The sequence below is a fragment of the Electrona antarctica genome (assembly GCF_951216825.1).
Source record: "Electrona antarctica genome assembly, chromosome: 13".
In the NCBI taxonomy this organism is placed as follows: Eukaryota; Metazoa; Chordata; class Actinopteri; order Myctophiformes; family Myctophidae; genus Electrona; species Electrona antarctica.
This window is the reverse complement of record NC_136794.1, coordinates 10061304-10082650: the sequence shown is the minus strand read 5'-3', so window position 1 is coordinate 10082650 and position 21347 is coordinate 10061304. Positions and strand designations below refer to the sequence as shown.

Genomic DNA, 21347 nt, shown 5'->3' with positions numbered 1-21347 from the left:
TCCTTGGGCACTATATGGCCTCCTCGTAAATGTTTAACCACAATACATACTAGTACTACTACTCCACATAATTCGCTTAGTGCACGTAATTCGGGTGGCGTCTTTGTACAGGTAGGGGGAAGGAGTGCACGTGTTGTGATTATGCACGTTATTTGTGCAGACAACTATAGGGTTCATGTGAAGAGACAAGGAGAGAGACGGCACGTACTTAAAGATGATGATAATGATGATGATGATTATTACATTGTGGTGTCTCTGACCTGCAGAGGACAGACAGGACAGCAGTCCTCCCATCTGTCCCGACTCCAAAGGCGTCTCTCTGCACACGGACCAGCTTGCGCTTCAAAAAAATTCCTCGTGGGCATCCTCCTGGAAAATGGCACAAAGGTTTACTAAACATCATTGTGGCTGTGGCACCAATTATTGTTAATATACATCAAATAGCCTCAGCCTAGTCCCAAGAAGCGGACTGATCACTCCGATGATGGCAACTGTCACTCCCCGATGGAGAGCTCGGCTGTTGGAATAATTAGTCCATGCCCTGTGAATGAAACAATAATACAACGGCGGAGAGGACATGTGAAATATGTCCATCACCTCAGATGACCTGAAAACCGCTGAACGAAGACCACGTTTGCAAATGCCGCCTGACATTGGGCACACTGTGTGCCCAATGTCATGTGTATATTCATGTGTGCCGCACACATGAATATAGGCTTTGTTTTGGCATTACATGTCCATATTGGATTAACATCATGGCTGAGGAACAGCCGACCCCACAATATAGCAATTGTTGGAAAAGCCTTTGTTGGCCTGGGTTGTTTTTTTTCCCATGGTGACAAGTTTTGATCCTTTACACTTGTTCTTGTTATGTCGTTGGTGAAGTGGTCATGGTCCGGTGTCCATCTCCATTAAATTAATCATGACAATGCTATTGTATATTTAACCATTTAAACCCTATATACAGTTGACCAGCGTCCCCCGCCCAGGGGTCTGTACTTGTCCCCTCCTCCATTCTCAACACATCACAACATGACGTCTATGAGCTTGTAGATCGGATCCCCATGTCCAGAATATGGATGCTATAGGGTTCATGTGGCTGTATCTAGGCTGGGAACTGGCAACAAAATGCTCAAATCAGGTGAAAATCCCTCATCGATTCATTGTCTCCACCAGCTGAAGGCATGGGGAGAGTATGCTATGCCTGTATGCATGTAGTCCGTGTGTCTGTGTGTGTCCGTCCGTCCGTCTGTGTAAATGGTGCATTTATAAAGCGCCTTTATCCAAGGCACTTTACAGAGATTGTGCATTACATTCACCCATTCACATACCGATGACAGAGGAAACCATGCAAGGCACCAATCTGCACATCGGGAGCAATTAGGGGTTCAGAGTCTTGCTCAAGGACACTTCGGCACCAACTCTGGGGGAGCCCGGGTTCGAACTGGGAACCCATCCGGTCACTACGCCTGAGCCACTGCCGCCCCGTGTACGGCTAATCTCCGGTACCGTTGGCCCGGTCAAACTGTGCACAGTGCACACACTCCCTGAATACCAACGATGAACCTCTGCCCCAACTTTTCCACGATGGCCTGTTATAGCGCCACCATGAGGCCGATTTTGGCAAAACACATTTCTGTACATTACTCGTACACAATTGAACCATACATCACACAAATCGGTATACACTATCAACACGCATCTGTCCGCTTTCCCATATTCCATCCCAATTGGCTAAGATTGCCTTCCAAAGTTTGCAGGATTGGTCCATTTTGAACAAAATGCCTCACAACGTGTGATTTCCGTGAAATTATGCACACACATTCCCACTAGGTAGAGGAAGAAATGCAACTCAGTGTTTACACCTATAACTGCACCGATCTGTGTACAACTATTCACACTACTACACAATCACATTATGAATACACTGTTACATGTTATATATTTATTTGTATTGCCTTGTTATATAACCACCAGACGACAATTATTGCAAAAAAATGAAATTGATATTACTCCTATGTCCACACATCACAAACGCTATTATCCTGGTGGAGACCTGTGCCCCGATCAGGTGAAGCTGAATTTCTTGCAGAATAAGAGCAAACGCACGTTTTTGAGGGGCGCTATGTCCAGCTTTGAGGGTCTGTGTAAACACAAGCATTGAAGACAAAGGTGTGTAAACACAAGCATTGAAGACAAAAGTGTGTAAACACAAGCATTGAAGACAAAAGTGTGTAAACACAAGCATTGAAGACAAAAGTGTGTAAACACAAGCATTGAAGACAAAAGTGTGTAAAAACAAGCATTGAAGACAAAAGTGTGTAAACACAAACATTGAAGACAAAGGTGAGGACGCAAATTGTGATTGGCCGGCGTGATTGGGTGGGAGATATGCCATTGGTTGAGAATGAGATAATGTATGATGACGTACTGTATGATGATAACTGCACACCTCACTTCACACACAGTGTGATTTTTAAATGTTGTTTGTTGTTGGCAATAACTTAATAGGCATAGTGAAATAACATTTAGAAACAGCAGATATGGATGATTAACTTTCACCTTTCAAGTTTAAGCTAAGAAACAAGAGAAACTTTTGAATACAGTTCCTGCACATAAAACAATTCTTATGTATAGATTTGGCATTTAAAGGCATTATTTTTGTGACTATGTTCTGTGAATCAACAGCGCCAATAAACATTACAATATTAACTCATATTAAAAGGACCACTACACCACTTTTCAACCTATCTTCATATTGGTTCATACTAATGTTCATGATAAAATACCACAATATTTTTCTACTCGGTCTGTGTCATCGACGGCGAATCCAAGCTGAAACTGCAGGGTTTCTATTCCTGAAAAGTTGCAATCTAAATATATATTTATTTAAATCTTTTAAAAAAGAAAATCTATTTTAAAAAGAATTGCCTCACGATGATGTCACTGGTGGACAGGTTTCTGAACTGCCCACAGCCCTATAGCTCCTATGAGACACAGCAGGCAGAGTAGAACAAAATGGTGGTATTTTATCATGAACATTAGTGGGGACCACCAAGTTGAAAAGTGGTGAAGTGGTACTTTAAATGCTGTTTACCATGAGTGCTGGTAATCATGAAGGAATTTTGTATTTTCAGCCTGCCCCGCCGGAAAGAAACTGTGTGTCACACCACTGAAGCTAATGGTTGTCTGCTTTCTGTCATTTTTCTCTTTTTTTTTTTTACTGTAAATATGAAATGATGGTCCAGCACTGTCTGTGGATGCGACTCATTTCTTATACTAACATGATGGTTTGCTTAGCAATGTGGCGTCTAAATGTACCATGGAACATTACTCCATTCTCAACCGAGGGATGAGTGCATGTACTCACGGGTGTGAAGTCAGGAGCAGTTCAAATGAAAGCAACAGTGAAACACTGTGTTTCGCAACCAGTTAGAGCAGTGTCAACACTCTGACACGTTAGATTAAAAAAATCATCACCACCATGAATTGGTCAGCATAGTACAGTATGACACATTAAGACGTTGTACATCTGTATGAAACGTTTAACCTCTCGAATTCTCATCTGTTCCCATACTTTATAGGTTTGAGATTTTGTAAAAATGTATAAAGCATCCTTCCTGAATGCTATGCTTGAATAGACAGCATTTTGGACATCTGTAATGGTCTAATTTCAAAGATTTACACATTTCTAATTTCTAATCAGTACAGTAATTTCTTTAGACAAAATGAAAACGGACTGGGAACACAAACTGCAAATGGTAGATGAAGTCTGAGAGGGTGCTTTATTGAGAGTGAATAATAGTACATCATGCACTAGGCTGAACCTTAATACAATTTATCTAAAGTTGTGCAACCGCAATTAGTTCACTAATTTCAAACTTACAAACACACACTATGTACCATGTTGGAGTGCCAGGAGGGATAGCGAGGGAAATCATACAGTAAATACTAGATATAAATTGATTATTTTATGATTATAATTTATTTTTCTTTTGAGTTATTTGTAATTGTCTATGTTGCATGTTGGACCGGGGGTGGGTGGTAGATGTAAGGGCACAAAAGAATATATATACTTTTGACATCTTATGGCTACTGGATACCTTTGTACTTGTCAAAATCAATAAATACATAACATCAGATGTTGTACATAGAGGTACATCCAAACCATCTCAACATTGCGTCTCTTGTCTTATCACCAAACCTTCTATAGTCAGGAGGATCGGCCCAGGTTTGAAGGTTTGGGGATAAGACAAGATGAGAGGTTGAGATGGTTTGAACATGTGCAGAGGAGGGACGAGGGGTACATTGGGACGGTTTGAACATGTGCAGAGGAGGGATGAGGGGTACATGGTTTGAACATGTGCAGAGGAGGGATGAGGGGTACATTGGGACGGTTTGAACATGTGCAGAGGAGGGATGAGGGGTACATTGGGATGGTTTGAACATGTGCAGAGGAGGGATGAGGGGTACATTGGGACGGTTTGAACATGTGCAGAGGAGGGATGAGGGGTACATTGGGACGGTTTGAACATGTGCAGAGGAGGGATGAGGGGTACATTGGGATGGTTTGAACATGTGCAGAGGAGGGATGAGGGGTACATTGGGATGGTTTGAACATGTGCAGAGGAGGGATGAGGGGTACATTGGGATGGTTTGAACATGTGCAGAGGAGGGATGAGGGGTACATGGTTTGAACATGTGCAGAGGAGGGATGAGGGGTACATTGGGATGGTTTGAACATGTGCAGAGGAGGGATGAGGGGTACATGGTTTGAACATGTGCAGAGGAGGGATGAGGGGTACATGGTTTGAACATGTGCAGAGGAGGGATGAGGGGTACATGGTTTGAACATGTGCAGAGGAGGGATGAGGGGTACATGGTTTGAACATGTGCAGAGGAGGGATGAGGGGTACATGGTTTGAACATGTGCAGAGGAGGGATGAGGGGTACATGGTTTGAACATGTGCAGAGGAGGGATGAGGGGTACATGGTTTGAACATGTGCAGAGGAGGGATGAGGGGTACATGGTTTGAACATGTGCAGAGGAGGGAAGAGGGGTACATGGTTTGAACATTGGGATGCAGAAGATGGAGCTGGCAAGGCATGAGGAGAAGAGGAAGGCCAAAGAGGAGGTTTATGGATTCAGTTTGAGGCTGGAGTTACCGAGGGAGAGATACAGAACAGAAACGGATGATCTTCTGTGGCGACCCTGATGGGAACTCGCAGAAAGAAGAACAATTAAGACATACATACACGCACTCACAAACACATGCGCACACATGCACACTCACACAAACCTCCAATCTTGAGCTTAGCACCCTCTTATTACTTGCCATTTACACAATCATCACCCCCTCGAGCCTTGTGCTATGGTGTGTGTGTGTGTGTGTGTGTGTGTGTGTGTGTGTGTCTGTGTTGGTCAGAAAGCGAAAGAGAGACCTCCGAGGCATGATATACCCTTCTCACACTTTTGCAGGCTCTTTTCCAACGTTACGGCCTATAGGCTATATAGAAATATATATTTCTTGAAGCAGAAAGGGCTGCCTGTTGTAAAGCGGTTTCAATAAGGACCAAAAAAAGATTACAGCAGCGCTAAATCAGAAATGTGACAAGTGTGTCGCAAAGTGTGAACGGAGAGTCTTCACGCCAGCGTAGTGGTCCAGGGGACAGGGGGCCCGATCCGGGCAGACACCGGCTGATCCTTGCGCGGGGGGATGGTGATGATGAGAACAGACACAAGCCACATGAGGCCCCCTGACAGGGCAGGAGACCCCCGCGGTCCATCCATGAGGCTTAACATGCAGCCACGTGTGCACATAATACACACATAATGCTGACACATTCATGCACACTTATACTTCATCACACAACAGTCTCACTTGAGGGTGAGTGTGGCACCATCTTGCAGCAAAGTACAAGTTAAAGTTAAGAATAGTGTAGGGACAGACAAAGTGCTTAACAAAAAAACTAATATCATCAGCCATATAGGTAAGTGCATTCAACTATAGCCTACGTTCAAATACATGTAACACATGCCCTCATTTTACTCCATTCTTGTTTAGGAAATCAATTTAGGCTTCACCATATAGACTTGCACTTCCCAAATGACAAATACAGAGTTACAGATATTGTCCATATTTCAACACATGCACACTTATATGCACACATGCATGGACGCACACACACACATGCGTGCTCACCCTCGCAAAAGTGTAAAGCACTAGTTAACACATGCCAACACATTTATAACAGTAAATTAAATAATACATTCTATATCATCTTCCATTTTAGGACATTAGGAAATGAATGACAGAGAAATATATCTTTACATCCTTCAAGATGTTTAGCCTTTTCAGTGCATTGTTTTCCCTTAAAATGGTAGAGCATATTTTGTTTGCTCCAAAACATTTTTGGTCTTGTACCATGAATGGAACTGCATCAGGAATTCTTTCTCTGAAACGTAATGATTGTACACCCTCTAGTGGCCTTATGTTTGATAGCAGTTGTTTACTGTACCTGCATTACAAGTGCAAATCGCAAATATTGAAAAGCTTTTTCTGAAAATAAAAGAAAGATAATAGAAAAATAAACACAAACGAATTAAAAAGGTAATAATTAATGTGGTAATAATACTTAATTAGTAAGTATTAAAAATAATAAATAATAAGTATTAATCCAGTGATGCTAAATAATACCACCAAATACCGCGCTCATGTTCCAAATCTATATAAGCATTTCCTCAACACATTTGTCAACTGAATATCTCATGTTTAAAAAAAATATATATATATATATATATTATTTTTTTATACATGATGCCTAACATGAAACTGTGATGGATGTTTTACGTGTAAAATTAATCGTGGCAATAAAAAAAAAACACCCCAAATGTGTTTTGGCACATTTTGTGGTACCATGCTGGCGATTCCAGGCATGTTGTGGACACCAGAAGTCATCCCCACTTAGTCTCACAAACCCACCACTGGTCCCCTTCGACCACAAGGGTGCCTTTAAAACGATATGCCTTCTGGGGTGTTCTTCTATTGGACTGCGGTTGCACCCATTGACTATTGTATAATTCCCTTCGAATCAGTTTGACCTCCCCTCCTCGCCTTTTCCCCTTGCCTCCCTCCCCTGAATCACCGACCAGAAAAAGGTCACATTTCTGAGAAGTGACTTCCATGGCAGTACCACGCTGGGTCGTCACTTTCAATTTCCTAAGACCTTTCATGTCACACACCCGTCAACTCACAAAACTGTGAACGCTATGCCCCGTTCCAACCATATGCATTTTCACGGTTGACGTGTCAAATTCAACCAATATAATATCTAATCTATTCTCGGCTCTCTCACCTGTTTACTGTTGCTTGCACTAATACAGGCGTAAGTACATAAGTGTACTTACAGTAATATGCATACCGTACATCTGTATATTCTATAAATGCAGAATTAGCCACCCCCCTAATCCTGCACATTCCCCATTGCTGCTAGCAGGTTTTTAAAGGGGGTTAGAGAGTGTGACTTCCCTGAACGTTAACCTCATTTGTATTGCTGTTTTAGTGGAACACGCCACACCGACATTTTTATGCTTTTGGTACCGGTATGAGGGAGTGACAAGTCTAACTTAAATATTAAGTTGCCAACAAATACAACATTCATAATTAAAACCGATGTAATCCTTGCCGCTGGGGTCAATTTACAATGGGTGGGGGACATTCCAGAAGTAATGAACCCCTGCACCGCATTTTATTTCATCCTGTGGTCCTGCAGTATTCTGAGAGAGCCTCGAGACTCGCCCAGTGAGAGTTCAAAAAGTATTTCTTTTTTTTTGGTTTTCGGCATACTGTCCGGATGGTGAGAGATGTTTAACTCTGTGCTCTAAATTAATGGAGCATGAAATGCAGCCCTGAACTGCAGCAGGCTCCTAACCCGCAGGTGACATTTGTCTACATGGAAGTCTCATTGTGACCTAAGTGAGCTGTATCATAACCACATTTGACTGGCGACGATTAGTGACCTTTCGCTAGTCCATAGCCATCCATTTCGATTACACCAAGCAGGTGGAAAGCTTTATATGGGCGAGCCAGCTGAAATTGTCTAGAGACAGTGTGCTTCCATTCACTCCTACTGTATACCCTATGCAGGTTATGTTGTATACACAGTAAAAATCGAATTTAACTCAGAGTGTACAAATGGAATCATTTAACTACTAAGCAAATAACTATGTAAGTCATCCGCGGTATCACTGGTCAGAGTCAGACTACCATATGTATGAACAGTTTCCACACAGCTACCATTAGACTGTTGAACAAGGCCTGAACACTGCAAGACTGAACTGCTGGAACACTTTTGTTTGACGAACTGTGTTATTCTTTCCTTATGTTGGATACTTTTTGGGGGGAATTTTTACCTCATCCTAAACCTACATAACTGTACATACCGGTACCTAATGTACTGTAAGTACTTACTACTTTCTATGTATAAATAACACACAGTACACATCTTTTTCTTTTGGCCTGTTTCCTGAGAACTAATAATGATGGAGCGTGCACAAAACAATTTCACCTGTGATGATCCTTTCAAATCATTAAAAAATGCGGATGCTTAGTTGTTTTAAGGCTGGCGTGATCACCCTGCAGTGCAAGTGAATGTTACGTTATGCTAATTAGTATAATACAAGCCTAGAATAATCCAATAAAAACCTAACAATGAGTCAATAATGTAATATTATAATGGTAAATAAATGTTGACTGTCTTGGTAGAAACGTTTTATGCACATGTGGCACAGGTGATTGCAAAACCCCTGTATAGCTACAGTATTTTGCAAAACATTAAAGATGGAGTGCCACAATCTTTTCAGGTTTTAATGTGTCTAAAAGGTGACAGTACTTCATTAGACACCCTGGAGTCATTTTTATGTAAAATGATGTATTCCCTTTGTATTTACAGGTAGGGTTTCTTCCTGGGGGCTGAACCTTTGACAGTCAAACGTACCAATGAAAAGAACTGTAATATAGTGACATCACATTATCAGCCCCTCCCCTAACCCCTCCCCCTTCATCATACAACTACAGCTGTGGGTGCGGCTTCAGTTCAGGTGGATCACCACCCACCAGGCAAACCAGGCATACTTAATGAACTTGTGGGCGTGCCCACATAAAAACGACATTTTAACAAATACTGTACACTTTTTTTAAAAGATCTTCCTCCTTATATAAGAATAAGACCTGATGATTTAGGGTGGAAAAAATCACGGCACTTAATCTTTAAGTTGCTCTGTAATTATTTATCTTTATGTTCACCATTACTATACTACTGGGAGGAGACCCCAGGGCAGACCAAGGCGCAGTTTGAGGAAGCACATTGACTCATTGGCCTTGGAACGTCTCGGGATCCCCCAGGAGGAAGTCACTAATGTTGCTCTGGAGAGGAAAGTCTGGAACACTCTGGTGGAGCTGTTTCCCCCGTGACCAGACTACGGATAAGCGGTTGAAGATGGATGGATGGATGTTCACTATTTTGTGTATTATAACACCACCACTTTTCTGTGCTGCAGTAATAACTAACAACATAACTAATAACATAACTCTGTTTGCATCGGCAAAAACTCTCAGATGCTGAAGTGTTTTTGTGTTTAATTTTTATGGTTGGTGATTGAGAAATAGACTTTTTGCACTGTCAATGATTCATCCACACATCACAGGTTTGTGACATTCTCCACAGCGCTATAGCAACACTTCCTCCGTCCTATCTCCCATCAGATCCACGTTGGGCCCGTGTGCACCTTCACGTCCACTGTGTATGCACACAGTGGACGTGTGAACCCACCCAGTGTGATGTTGTGAACCCACAGGCACAGTACAGTACAACCACAGACTGTATCACTCACTCATTTACTGTAACCTTTCTTTTCTGAAACAAGCTGCTCAACATTTCTGAGTAACAGTCCACTTGCATATTTTTCAAGTAGCCTACTATGAATTGGAAGTTGCAATATGGTGTGTGTATGTCTATTGTCTAACAAAGTAGTTTTCAACCAGTGGTCCCGGGGACCACCAGTGGTCCTTGAGGGGGTTCCTGGTGGTCCCCAGGTAAATTATGGAGTTGGTAACCAAATGGACCCTTATAGATCTTTAACTCTTGAGAGCGTAAAATGAAACCAAATGGACCCGTACGGGTCCATTTGGTTTCATTTTACGCTCAAGAGTTACGTTATTGTTAAACATCAGCATTACTTAATTTGTGTGTGTGTGTGTGTGTGTGTGTGTGTGTGTGTGTGTGTGTGTGTGTGTGTGTCTCGTATTGCGGGAAATCTCACTGGATTAGGATTTCATTTTATTTAAGAATTAAGCTCATCCAATAAAATAAAAAAAATGTTGTGGAGTTGATCATTTGCTTTAGCTTGTGCGAGTGTACACATGGAACCTCAATGGAACAAAATGGGGTCAGCAGCTGTTGTACATTAAATACATTCACACCAACTCTTTTCAGAACCAGGACATCTTATCTTGTACCACATGCTGGAACTCTCAGATGGTCCTTGACTTTATTTAGTGTCTAGCTTGTAGTACATTAACTTTCCACCGGGTATACACTAGTGATGTGTGCAATGTCGGTTTATGAGGTTTGTGAGTATATAAGGACATGGATTTGCCCAATATCCTGTGAGTGAGTTTGATGGCTAAATGTCACACAATGTGTGTGTGTGTGTGTGTGTGTGTGTGTGTGTGTGTGTGTGTGTGTGTGTGTGTGTGTGTGTGTGTGTGTGTGTGTGTGTGTGTGTGTGTGTGTGAACTACTTTTCTGTAGTCTGGAAAGCTGTGAGTCAAGTATGGGAATAAGAATTTCTGGACCAAAGTAGTTTGACCCAAACAACATTGCATTGGAAAAAAAGGAAAACATTGGTATTGATAATTGTTATTATTAGCAGTAAAAGTGTAATAATATAAAGTACCATTTTGGCCCAAGGGTGCTGCTACATGAAAGGACATCGGATCGCTTAAATCAGGGTTCATTTTCCAGGGGAGAAGTTAGGAAAGTTTCCATTTTTGTTATCACCAAAATAAAATCAATCAATCATGGCAATCCACATTTTCATATTGAGATATACAGTACTGTATGCAACTAGATACGTTTTGTCAAAAGGAGGTGCTATAGAGGAAAGGCCAAGGGGAGTAACCAAAAGCAGTATAGGGGCTGTCATGTGAACTATGAAGAGTCTCTATACAAAATGTCATGGCAATCTAGCCAGTAGTTTTCAAGATATGTCTGGGACCAAAGTATTGGAATGACAGACTGACCAACAGACTGATGGACCTACAGCTATCCTCAGCAGGGACGTGCACTGCACATAGACATCAACGGGGGCTTCAGCCCCTGCCCTTTTACCAGTCTGTAAAACAACTGCCCTTTCCAGAACACAAACGCAGTATTTACCACGGTGAAAGAAATGCAAATGCCACTCATTACCATGCCATACCGGAAGGGAGCATTCAGGAGAATTGCTTTTTTCCCCCCGAAATCTCCTTTGTTCAACGCAGTATTTCGCGTTGAACAAATTTGTTTAGAAATCCATGTCGTAAGCCCCAAAAATAGCGGATCTACAAGCTCTCACCGCGTCACACTGCGACACGTTGTGATATGCTATTTTTGTCCAAAAGTGCCCTCTTATAGGGGATTTCAGCCCCTGCCTCTCTGCACGTCCCTGATCCTCAGAGCCCCACACTCTCCCGCTTCGAACGCTATCAGTGCACTGAGAGGGACAAAAGCACGTTGAAATCAGACCATTGCATGGTCTCAGTAGCCGTCTACTGACCTCAGTGACCTATACCAAGGTCTACATACAATTTGGCTAGTGTTTGACTTTTTTGTTGTTGTATAGTTTGTTGATTACCTTTGATGTAGTAATTATTTTTCTCTCTTTAAGGTCACTTAAATCATCACTTCACCGTCTTCTGACCTACAGATTGAGAAGCACCGTTCCAATACATTCGTACAGAGGGTACGGATCTAACGCAGACTGACACTCTCAATAACATAACGTGTGTGTGTGTGTGTGTGTGTGTGTGTGTGTGTGTGTGTGTGTGTGTGTGTGTGTGTGTGGTATTGTAGGAAATCTCACTGGATTAGGTTTTAATTTTATTTAAGAATTAAGCTCATACAATAAAATAAAATAAATGTTGTGGAGTTGATCATTTGCTTTAGCTTTTGCGAGTGTACACATGGAACCTCAATGGAACAAACAGCAGCTGTTTTACATGAAATACATTCACATCCACTCTTTTCAGAACCAGGACATCTTATCTTGTACCACATGCTGGAACTCTCAGATGGTCCTTGACTTTATTTAGTGTCTAGCTTGTAGTACATTAACTTTCCACTGGGTATACACTAGTGATGTGTGCAATGTCGGTTTATGAGGTTTGTGAGTATATAAGGACATGAATTTGCCCAATATCCTGTGAGTGAGTTTCAGAATGAAGGAGTGTGGGGCTGTACTTGTATTCCTGTTCTGTCTGTCTGGGGCTGCAGGGGCCCAGACAGAGAGCAGGTGGGTCAATGAGAAAGAGAGCAATAATGTTGAACCTGGCACCCTCTTACAACCTGACCTTTGGACTGAGCTGAAAGCAGTAATAGCCATGGTGCATAGCCTGGGAGCCACCGTGGTAGACATGGGAGCAGAGACCAGAGAGAAGCTGAGGAACATGGAGGCCAGGGTGGCAGCCAGCGAGGAAGAAGCCAAAGAGCAGAGAGACGTGGTGCGTGGCCTGGAAGCTACCGTGGTAGACATGGGAGCAGAGACCAGAGAGAAGCTGAGGAACATGGAGGCCAGGGTGGCAGCCAGCGAGGAAGAAGCCAAAGAGCAGAGAGACGTGGTGCGTGGCCTGGAAGCTACCGTGGTAGACATGGGAGCAGAGACCAGAGAGAAGCTGAGGAACATGGAGGCCAGGGTGGCAGCCAGCGAGGAAGAAGCCAAAGAGCAGAGAGACGTGGTGCGTCGCCTGGAAGCTACCGTGGTAGAACAGAGGGAGAAGCTGAATATCTTGGAGGGAGAAGCCAAGGAGCAGGGGCACTTGGTGACGGATCTTCGGGTGGAGCTGAGTGTTGCCAAAAATGAGATGGAAGCATTGGCAAAAGAAAATTCAGGTTATGACGGTTAAAGGGCCACTTCACCCCTTTTGCAACCAGATCATATTTTAATGATGTTTGGGAGACAAGAAACACTTTCCTGGGGGTTTTATGTGTGTAATATATGTTTTTAGATATGTTAGTATTTCAAAGTGTCAATCTTTCTTCCTGGACTACATGTTGTCTCAGTAAGACAGCCCTCTCCAAACGTGGGGTGAATGCAGAAAAGCATTATATGGTCATTGTAGTAATCTAGCAGTGAGACCAGTGTCCATGACATCACAGGCACTTTGAAATACTAAAACACAAATTACCCACATAAAACCCCAGGAAAGTGTTTGTCTCCCAAACATCATTACAATAAGATGTGGTTGCAAAAGGGGTGAAGTGCAACAGGCATTGCGCTTGTTATGCAAAATATGAGTTAAAAGATGGAGCTAGAAGGAGTTGTAAAGGTCCAGGCTGAAATGTGTTTAGAATGTTTAACATAAATTACTCTGTGATGTGTTTCAGAAATGGCTGTGAAATTAAGTGCTAGTGACAGCAAGGTGGAAGACCTTACAGCCAGATTGTGTGACAGCGAGGGCCAGGTGTTGGAGTTGAAGAAGCAAAGTGAAGGTAATTTGAACAGTGGGAGTGGGGTAGAAAGTAGTTGACAAATTACTATACTTTAGTGTTAATTACTTGAACACGTTGAACTCAGAGAATAGAATATATACTGTTTTGATAATGTAATTCATTGTATAGTTGATCCTTATAATCCACACTGGGAAGTGTATCCACACTCAAATTATACTGCATGAGTAGGCCTACTATTGATTCACTTACAGTAATACTAATATTGTGTTGATTTCAGCCCATGTTGCTCAGCTGTCTACCATAAAAACAGATCTGACTGCAACTGAGAGCCACGTAGAGGAACTGTGGAGTAAGTATATTTAGCAACATTGCAGGAATAAGCCTGGAAGATGAACATATGGGGCTCCATTTTCGTCACCACTAAACCCCTTATCCCTGAACTTCTTTGCCTTTTTTTTTTACTATTTGGATTTTTTTTTGAATAGTTCAACTAGCCAATCTACATTTACACGTTGTGAGTTTGTAGACTGGCTATTTTAACTATTCAAAAATGTTTTGCAAAATAGTAAAAAAGGCAAAGAAGTTTAGGGATAAGGGGTTTAGTGGTGACGAAAATGGAGCCCATGATATTTCCAAACACACACGTCTATAACCAAGTAAACACTAAACTGAACTCTATGTATGTGCTGGAGGGAATGTGAGGAGAATAATGCAGATCATACCAATATTTTCCTTACATGTCCCAAACCTTTTGGTCCAAAGTTTCACCAAAAAAATTAGAACAAATATTTGGGAGAGTTGTGAATTTAGAAAAAACACAATATACTGTTGGGATGGGAACACAACCCAAAAGTTTACAAAGTGAAGATTTATATCTCTTTTGGATTCTGATAATCTCTCAACTTTCCTAACCAGAGGTTAGGAAAGTGTGGAACCACCCAGGGTGGATGGATGGCTGGATAAAGTGAAAGACATGCATGTGATGGAGAAGGTGACCTATAAAATCAATGGAAAGGAAAAGTTATTTGAAAAAAGATGGGCTCTCCATCATTTAAATATAAGGAATATATAGCCTATTTATTTATTTTCTTCCGTAGTATTCAGTAACAAAAAAATTATAAAATGGAAGACCTACAGTACTACAAACACAGCTCCCCTGCTGCCATTTTCATGTCTTCATACTTTTTATTTCTTTGTATTAAATGTACATTACTTGTAGGTCTACAGATAAACAAATGAAATGAATTTAGTTTATTTTAGCGGGAGCCATTCCATTTCCTCTTTGGTATAGGACGGTGAAGGGTTTTTGATTTGTATTTGTATGTAAAAATCACACCCGTGTGAACTGAGTGGTGCAAATCCCCCCCCCCCTCTCTCTCTCTCATTAGCAGGCAACAGTGCATCTCTCTGTCTCTGTTTCTGCCACAACAGCGCCCCTACTGGTACTCATGAGTCACACATGAGTCACACACATTAACACGAGTCACATAAACACGAGTCACATAGGTGAACACGGACATTGCTGTTCCTTGGAGTGGTTGCACCACTCAAAAAAAAAGGTCAAAGTCTGTTAACAGTGACATACAGTAGAACATGTGAAAAGAAGACTCAACGTAAAAAAACAAACAAAAAAGTATATTTATCAAAAATGATTACAGTATGTTCTAAAATGAACATTTATTTTTATTTATTTAATATTTATCAAAGTATTTTTAACAGGAGAATGGCTTCCATTATCGTGCTAACATTCAAGGAATAGAGAGCCTGCAGTTACATTAGCATATAAATTATATTAGCTTGGATTCCACAGCAATGATTTCACTGGTAGGCATTCTCTGGGGGGGGAACATTCACCAAAAATAGCTGATCTACAATCTCACAACGCTTCACTGTAGACATAGGCGGCATTTGCTATGTTTCATCCTTTTCAATTGAAATGGGCCTCCGGCTGAATCGGAGCCAAATGCATGGTCTATAGATCCTTTATAGTACAGTATGTATATAACAATATGATAATGCTTCTGTGTTGGCAGACAAACCAAAGGTGGCCTTCTCTGTTGGTTTGACTAATTCTGGACAAGTTGGACCATTTAATGTTGACACCACTCTGGTCTACACCAAGGTCTTCACTAACATCGGCAACGCTTACAATCCAATTACAGGTAGGTGGCAATTAATCCTATACAAACTCCTTGTAACTTCAAACTCCATTTGAACCATGTTGAATTCATTGAAAATGCCCGTCCTTTTTTGGTGACCGATTTGGGAAATACACAGCCCCCTCACGTAGCCTATTAGAAGGACAATATCAGTCACTAGAAATCAAGGATGTTTTCGATGAATGTGTCATGGTTAAAGGATGACTTCACCACTTTTCAACCTTGGTCCTCACTAATGTTTATGATGAAATAGCATAATATTTTTTTGCAGTTTCTATTAGCAGAGTAGACCGAGTAGAAAAAAAATGCTATTTTATCAGGACCAATTATATGAAGATAGGTTGATAAGTGAAGATTTCCTTTAAAATTGAGTTTGAAGTTACAATGTATATTAAAAATAAATATTACAGTAATTGTGGGATCCCCAGACCCCACATTGATAACCAATGTTTAAAAAGTGAAATCCACTGTCTTGTTTTCCACAATATCGTGGGATGGTTCATTCACACACTGTGTGTGTGTGTGTGTGTGTGTGTGTGTGTGTGTGTGTGTGTGTGTGTGTGTGTGTGTGTGTGTGTGTGTGTACACAGGAATCTTCACATCAGCAGCGAAAGGAGTCTATCTCTTCAGATTTACTGCATTTAACATTTGGTCAACAACATTTTTCGATATTCAGATGTATAAAAATGATCAGCAACTCTTTCGTAACTATGCATACAATGCTGGGGGTCATGAATATGTATCTAATGGAATTACCATAGAACTGGAGGAGGGAGATGTAGTTTACATGCGTTTACCTAGTGGGTACAAGTTATATGATGACTCAAGCAACCAGATGATATTCAGTGGTTTTCTGCTCTATACTATGTAACACTTACATTATAGAGTTTGTTGGCGTCCATAATGCTCATATTCATCCTGTCAATAAACGTGTATTGAAAAGCACTGTTTTACTGATTGTTTTTTTAAATGTTTTTTTTTTTTTGGCTTTCGCCTTTATTTTTATATATTTTATGGAGGGACAGACAGTAGGCCGACAGGAAATGGGGAGAGAGATGGGGGGAAGACATGTAGTAAAGGCCGTCGGGATCGGGAGTCGAACCCGCGGCACACTGCCAGACTGGATTACCAGCCAAGGTGCCTGGACCACTGAGCCATGGCCCAGGCCTTTACTGATTGTTTTAACGACCATTGTATTAAAGGCAGGGGTTCTCAACCTTTTTGGCCCAGGTATGCCTTCATCATAGCCAGGGGCAGGCCCTCATTTTCTTTTTTTATATCATAATTTATTTTGTGGGTTTTCTCTTTTCTGACATAGACACAAGGACAACACAACAGACTTACATACAAGGCAGTGTACATATGAGATACTAACAACAATCATCATCATCATTCACTCAATGTCTGTCTGTCTGTCTGTCTGGAAATCATTACCCTTTTTCCAAGTACCCCCTCATCCTCGCAACACCAAGGACTTTGTCTTACAACCTTACATGTAGATGCCATTGGAATTTGTATTAAAAGCTTTTCAACCCAGTCATTCAGGCCAATTTCATAGTCATAAACATTAACCACTACTACAGGGCAATTCAACTAAATTGTTCAGGGGGCCACAAAAAAAAGTTTGATATGCATATGCGTCTCCTCATTCCGGCAAAGGCAAGCGTAAACAATTAGAACCCAGCAAAGCATGTAATTGAATGTCATTATAGCCCTTGTTTTCAAAGAGAGATAGACCGCAATGCTTCAAAGTCAGACGATTTACGATCAAACATACTGAATGTCAACATAAAGGATTGTGTTACCAAGCAATGTGATGATTTCTCAGTTTCGGGCAATTAAACAGCATTGCGCAGCGCACACATGAGTATCAAATATTCCATGTCCCCAAAGATGTGGAGACCGTGGCTCTGCAGGAGTCTATACTCTATAGTCAGGTGGGCTGCACACATCCAGTTCCTTGCTGGTGCTGGACACTAGGGGCTCCATTTTCGTCACCGCTAAACCCCTTATCCCTAAACTTCTTTGCCTTTTTTACTATTTTGCAAAACATTTTTGAATAGTTAAAATGGCCAGTCTACAAGCTCACAACGTGTCAATGTAGATTGGCTAGTTGAACTATTCAAAAATGTTTTTCAAAATAGTAAAAAAAAGGCAAAGAAGTTTAGGGATAAGGGGTTTAGCGGTGACGAAAATGGAGCCCAAGGTTTGTGTCCCAGAGCCAAACAACCACTGGACTGATCGCCAGTCAGCGCCTAATGTCTTGCACACACTGCCCACAGAAGTACCTCCACTAATGTCCTCCACAGTTTTATACATTTTGGAATATTCAACTTGACTTATCATAGAAGTCAATATGGTTCATAAATAAGACAGCGGATGCCATAGATGACCGATATCACAGGCTGGCCACATGAAGTCTGAGATCCACACTGGAGCCACTGCTTTCCCATGTTTCCATTTTTAAATGTTTTTTTTTTTTTTTGTGACTTTCGTCTTTATTTTATATATTTTATGGAGGGACAGACAGTAGGCTGACAGGAAGTGGGGAGAGAGATGGGGGGGGGGGGGGGGAATACATGCAGTAAAGGCTGTCGGGATCGGGAGTCGAACCCGTGGCACACTGCCAGACTGGGTTACCAGCCTGGACCACAGAGCCATGGCCCAGGCCCATGTTTCCATTTTTAATACACACATTTACAATATGACCAACGAGTGTGGGTGTGTAATATGCATTGTGCATGAAACCACCACCACTTCCTCACCCAGTTGCCCTCACACAGGCCCCAGTCCTGACTCACTTCCACATCTTGTGGTGGGGCTGCTGCGAGGTCTAAGCAGGTGCACGGTGTCAGTTACAGTGGACCGTGTGTATCTCTGAGCCCCATCTCTACATCCTGAGTGGGCGGAAACACTTTCTCCAGTTCTTACTACATTATGAATGTGTATGAAAACAGCAGTGATGTGGTCGTAACAACAATACTGCAGAAACGTGCTAAGAGAAATCATAGAAAAAAAAATCTAATGTATGTCGTTATTACATTATTTACTGCATATTTTAAAGATTTGTAGTCCTACTGTAAATGATATGCTCCTTAAAAAATGTAATTTTATAATAAAATCTACAAGTTACTCAAACTACAGTGCAACACAATTGCACTCACTTCAACACAGGTCAGATATCAATACAAGTATACTTTGATATATATATATATATATATATATATATATATATATATATATATATGTAATACATGATGTGTGTGGATAAAAATAGTAGAGGAAAGAGGCAGTTTTAATAATAGATGTCTATGGTGCATACAGATTTTAAGTCACCAAGGTTTTTGTTAATAATGAAATCAAGAGTTCGAGTGACCTTTTGAATTGAAAAGTGTCTCTATGACAGATCTATGGTTTTTGCTGAGTAGCTTAGTAGCATGGTATGTGTGACTTGTAAGCACAAAGCTTAAACTCATACCAGACCAGACACAGGCGCACACTTTTACTGCCGCGGAATCCTTCCCAGACACAGGCGCACACTTTTACTAAATGGTGCATTTATATAGCGCCTTTATCCAAGGAGCTTTACATACTGTAGATTGTGCATTACATTCACCCATTCACACACACATTCATACACCGATGGCAGCGGAAACCATGCAAGGCACCAACCAGCACATCAGGAGAAATTAGGGGTTCAGTGTCTTGCTCAAGGACACTTCGACACCAACTCTGGGGGAAGTTCGAACTGGCAACCTTGCGTTTACCATCCAGCCACTCTACCCCTGAGCCACCGCCGCCCCGGTATCGCGGAATCCTCCCCAGACACAGGCGTAACCTTTTACTGTCGCGGAATCCTCCCCAGACACAGGCGCACACTTTTACCACCACGCCAAAGAATTGTAGCGGTGAATGAGGAGTCTACATTTCTATGCCCATGGTGCACCCTAGATAAATCAATAGGGCCAATAGAAACCAACACAGGTCAATAGTGACTCAATAGTGACAACATTCTCACATGTCTCCCCCCTTCTCCGCTCCCTCCATTGGCTCTCGGTTGCTGCCCACACAGAGTACAAAACTCTGATGCTGGCCTTCAAACCAACCAAAGGTATGGCAGCCCCATGCATGTCTTATCGGAGTCTGATCGGACCCTACAACCCACCTCGCACTCGGATCAGTCAACGCAGGGAGGCTGGCAGAACATTCGCAAAAAAAGCCCGGACAACGCTCCACATGTCCCAGACTCTTCTCCCTTCTGGCTCCAAAACTATGGAATGCACCTCCCATTGCAATCAGAACTGCAGACCCACTCCCAATCTTCCGCCGTAGTCTGAAAGCTCACCTCTCCATCTTGGCCCGTAGCACTTGCCGTAGCCCGTAGCATACTTGCACTCAATATTTGTTGTTAAAACGTAAAATAATGCAGTAGCCCATTAATAAATTAGGAATGCATAATTAACTATGAACTGCTTATTATAAAGAGAAACCTCCCCATCCATATTTGGGTCTATTAGTCTAGGCCAGGGGTTTTCAACTGATTGTGAGGACCACCACCCTGACTTAGAATCAACCTGGAGGAGACCACTGTTGTGTTGGGTGGGGATATGGGCTAAGATTAGTGCTTTTGTAACACTTGATATGCATTCCATGATGTGTATACATCCCACTGTTTCTGGTCCACTGACTAATAATAATGTCCTAATAATAATGACTCAATCCGGTGCACTTCCCCCTCTAACTCCCTTTTTCTGTTTAATTTCTTGACCTCCAACTTGTCAGTACATGACTAAATGGACGGTCAATCAGTCATCATAGGTCACCAGGTCATTCAGTTCACCGTTTCTCCACTAGTGGAAAGATTTTTTTTTTTTTTTTTAAATCAACAAATCCTACATTACTGCATGGACCACCAGTGGTCCACAGATCACCTGTTAAACCCCTGGTCTAGCCTCATGTCTGGAGTGGATAGCTACAGTATCTATGAATTTGAAAAAGGCACCTGCCACTGAACCGAGATAGTAAAGGCACTACTGCCATCCGGTGTCTGACCGAAGTTACAACACTATTACCAATACACTGCAAGGAAGAAAAAAGAAAAGAAAAGAAACTGCAGTACTTGTCTCCTGCCAGCAGGTGGAACTATTTATTAAATTCAAAATGGTTCACTATTATACAGAAGTTAAATTAATATGGTACATGATGAACATGTCACAAGGAAAGAAGTATTTAAAATGAACTTACTGTCACCCAAAGCTAAATGTTAACTTAAGTAGCCTACAATGTTAACATAGATTTAGTTATAGAGTTTGATTTCTTGTAGATCTGCTATTTATCTGTGGAACCGAGCGAAACAAAATTGAATGCCTCAACTCCAATTCCCAGTGCTTATCAGTAGCAGGCTAGTAGGTGGTCCTCAACCTTTTCAGGCTGAGAATCTCTGGCCTAATGTACCGTATTACTATAATAATAGAAAGTC

The 21347-nt window shown here is 41.7% G+C and overlaps 1 protein-coding gene across 2 annotated transcripts in view; it reads right to left on the bottom strand.

The window, feature by feature from the left end:
* Positions 1-21347, bottom strand: part of clybl (citrate lyase beta like) — a 139358-nt gene that overhangs the window by 115685 nt on the left and 2326 nt on the right. Inside the window, exon 2 of one of the 2 annotated variants that reach the window (XM_079519056.1) lies at positions 209-369. In XM_079519056.1, the coding sequence (XP_079375182.1) occupies positions 209-294 (86 nt within the window). In that variant the 5' untranslated portion in view covers positions 295-369. The remainder of the gene's footprint in view (positions 1-208; positions 370-21347) is intronic. The other variant, XM_079519055.1, reaches the window with a different exon arrangement.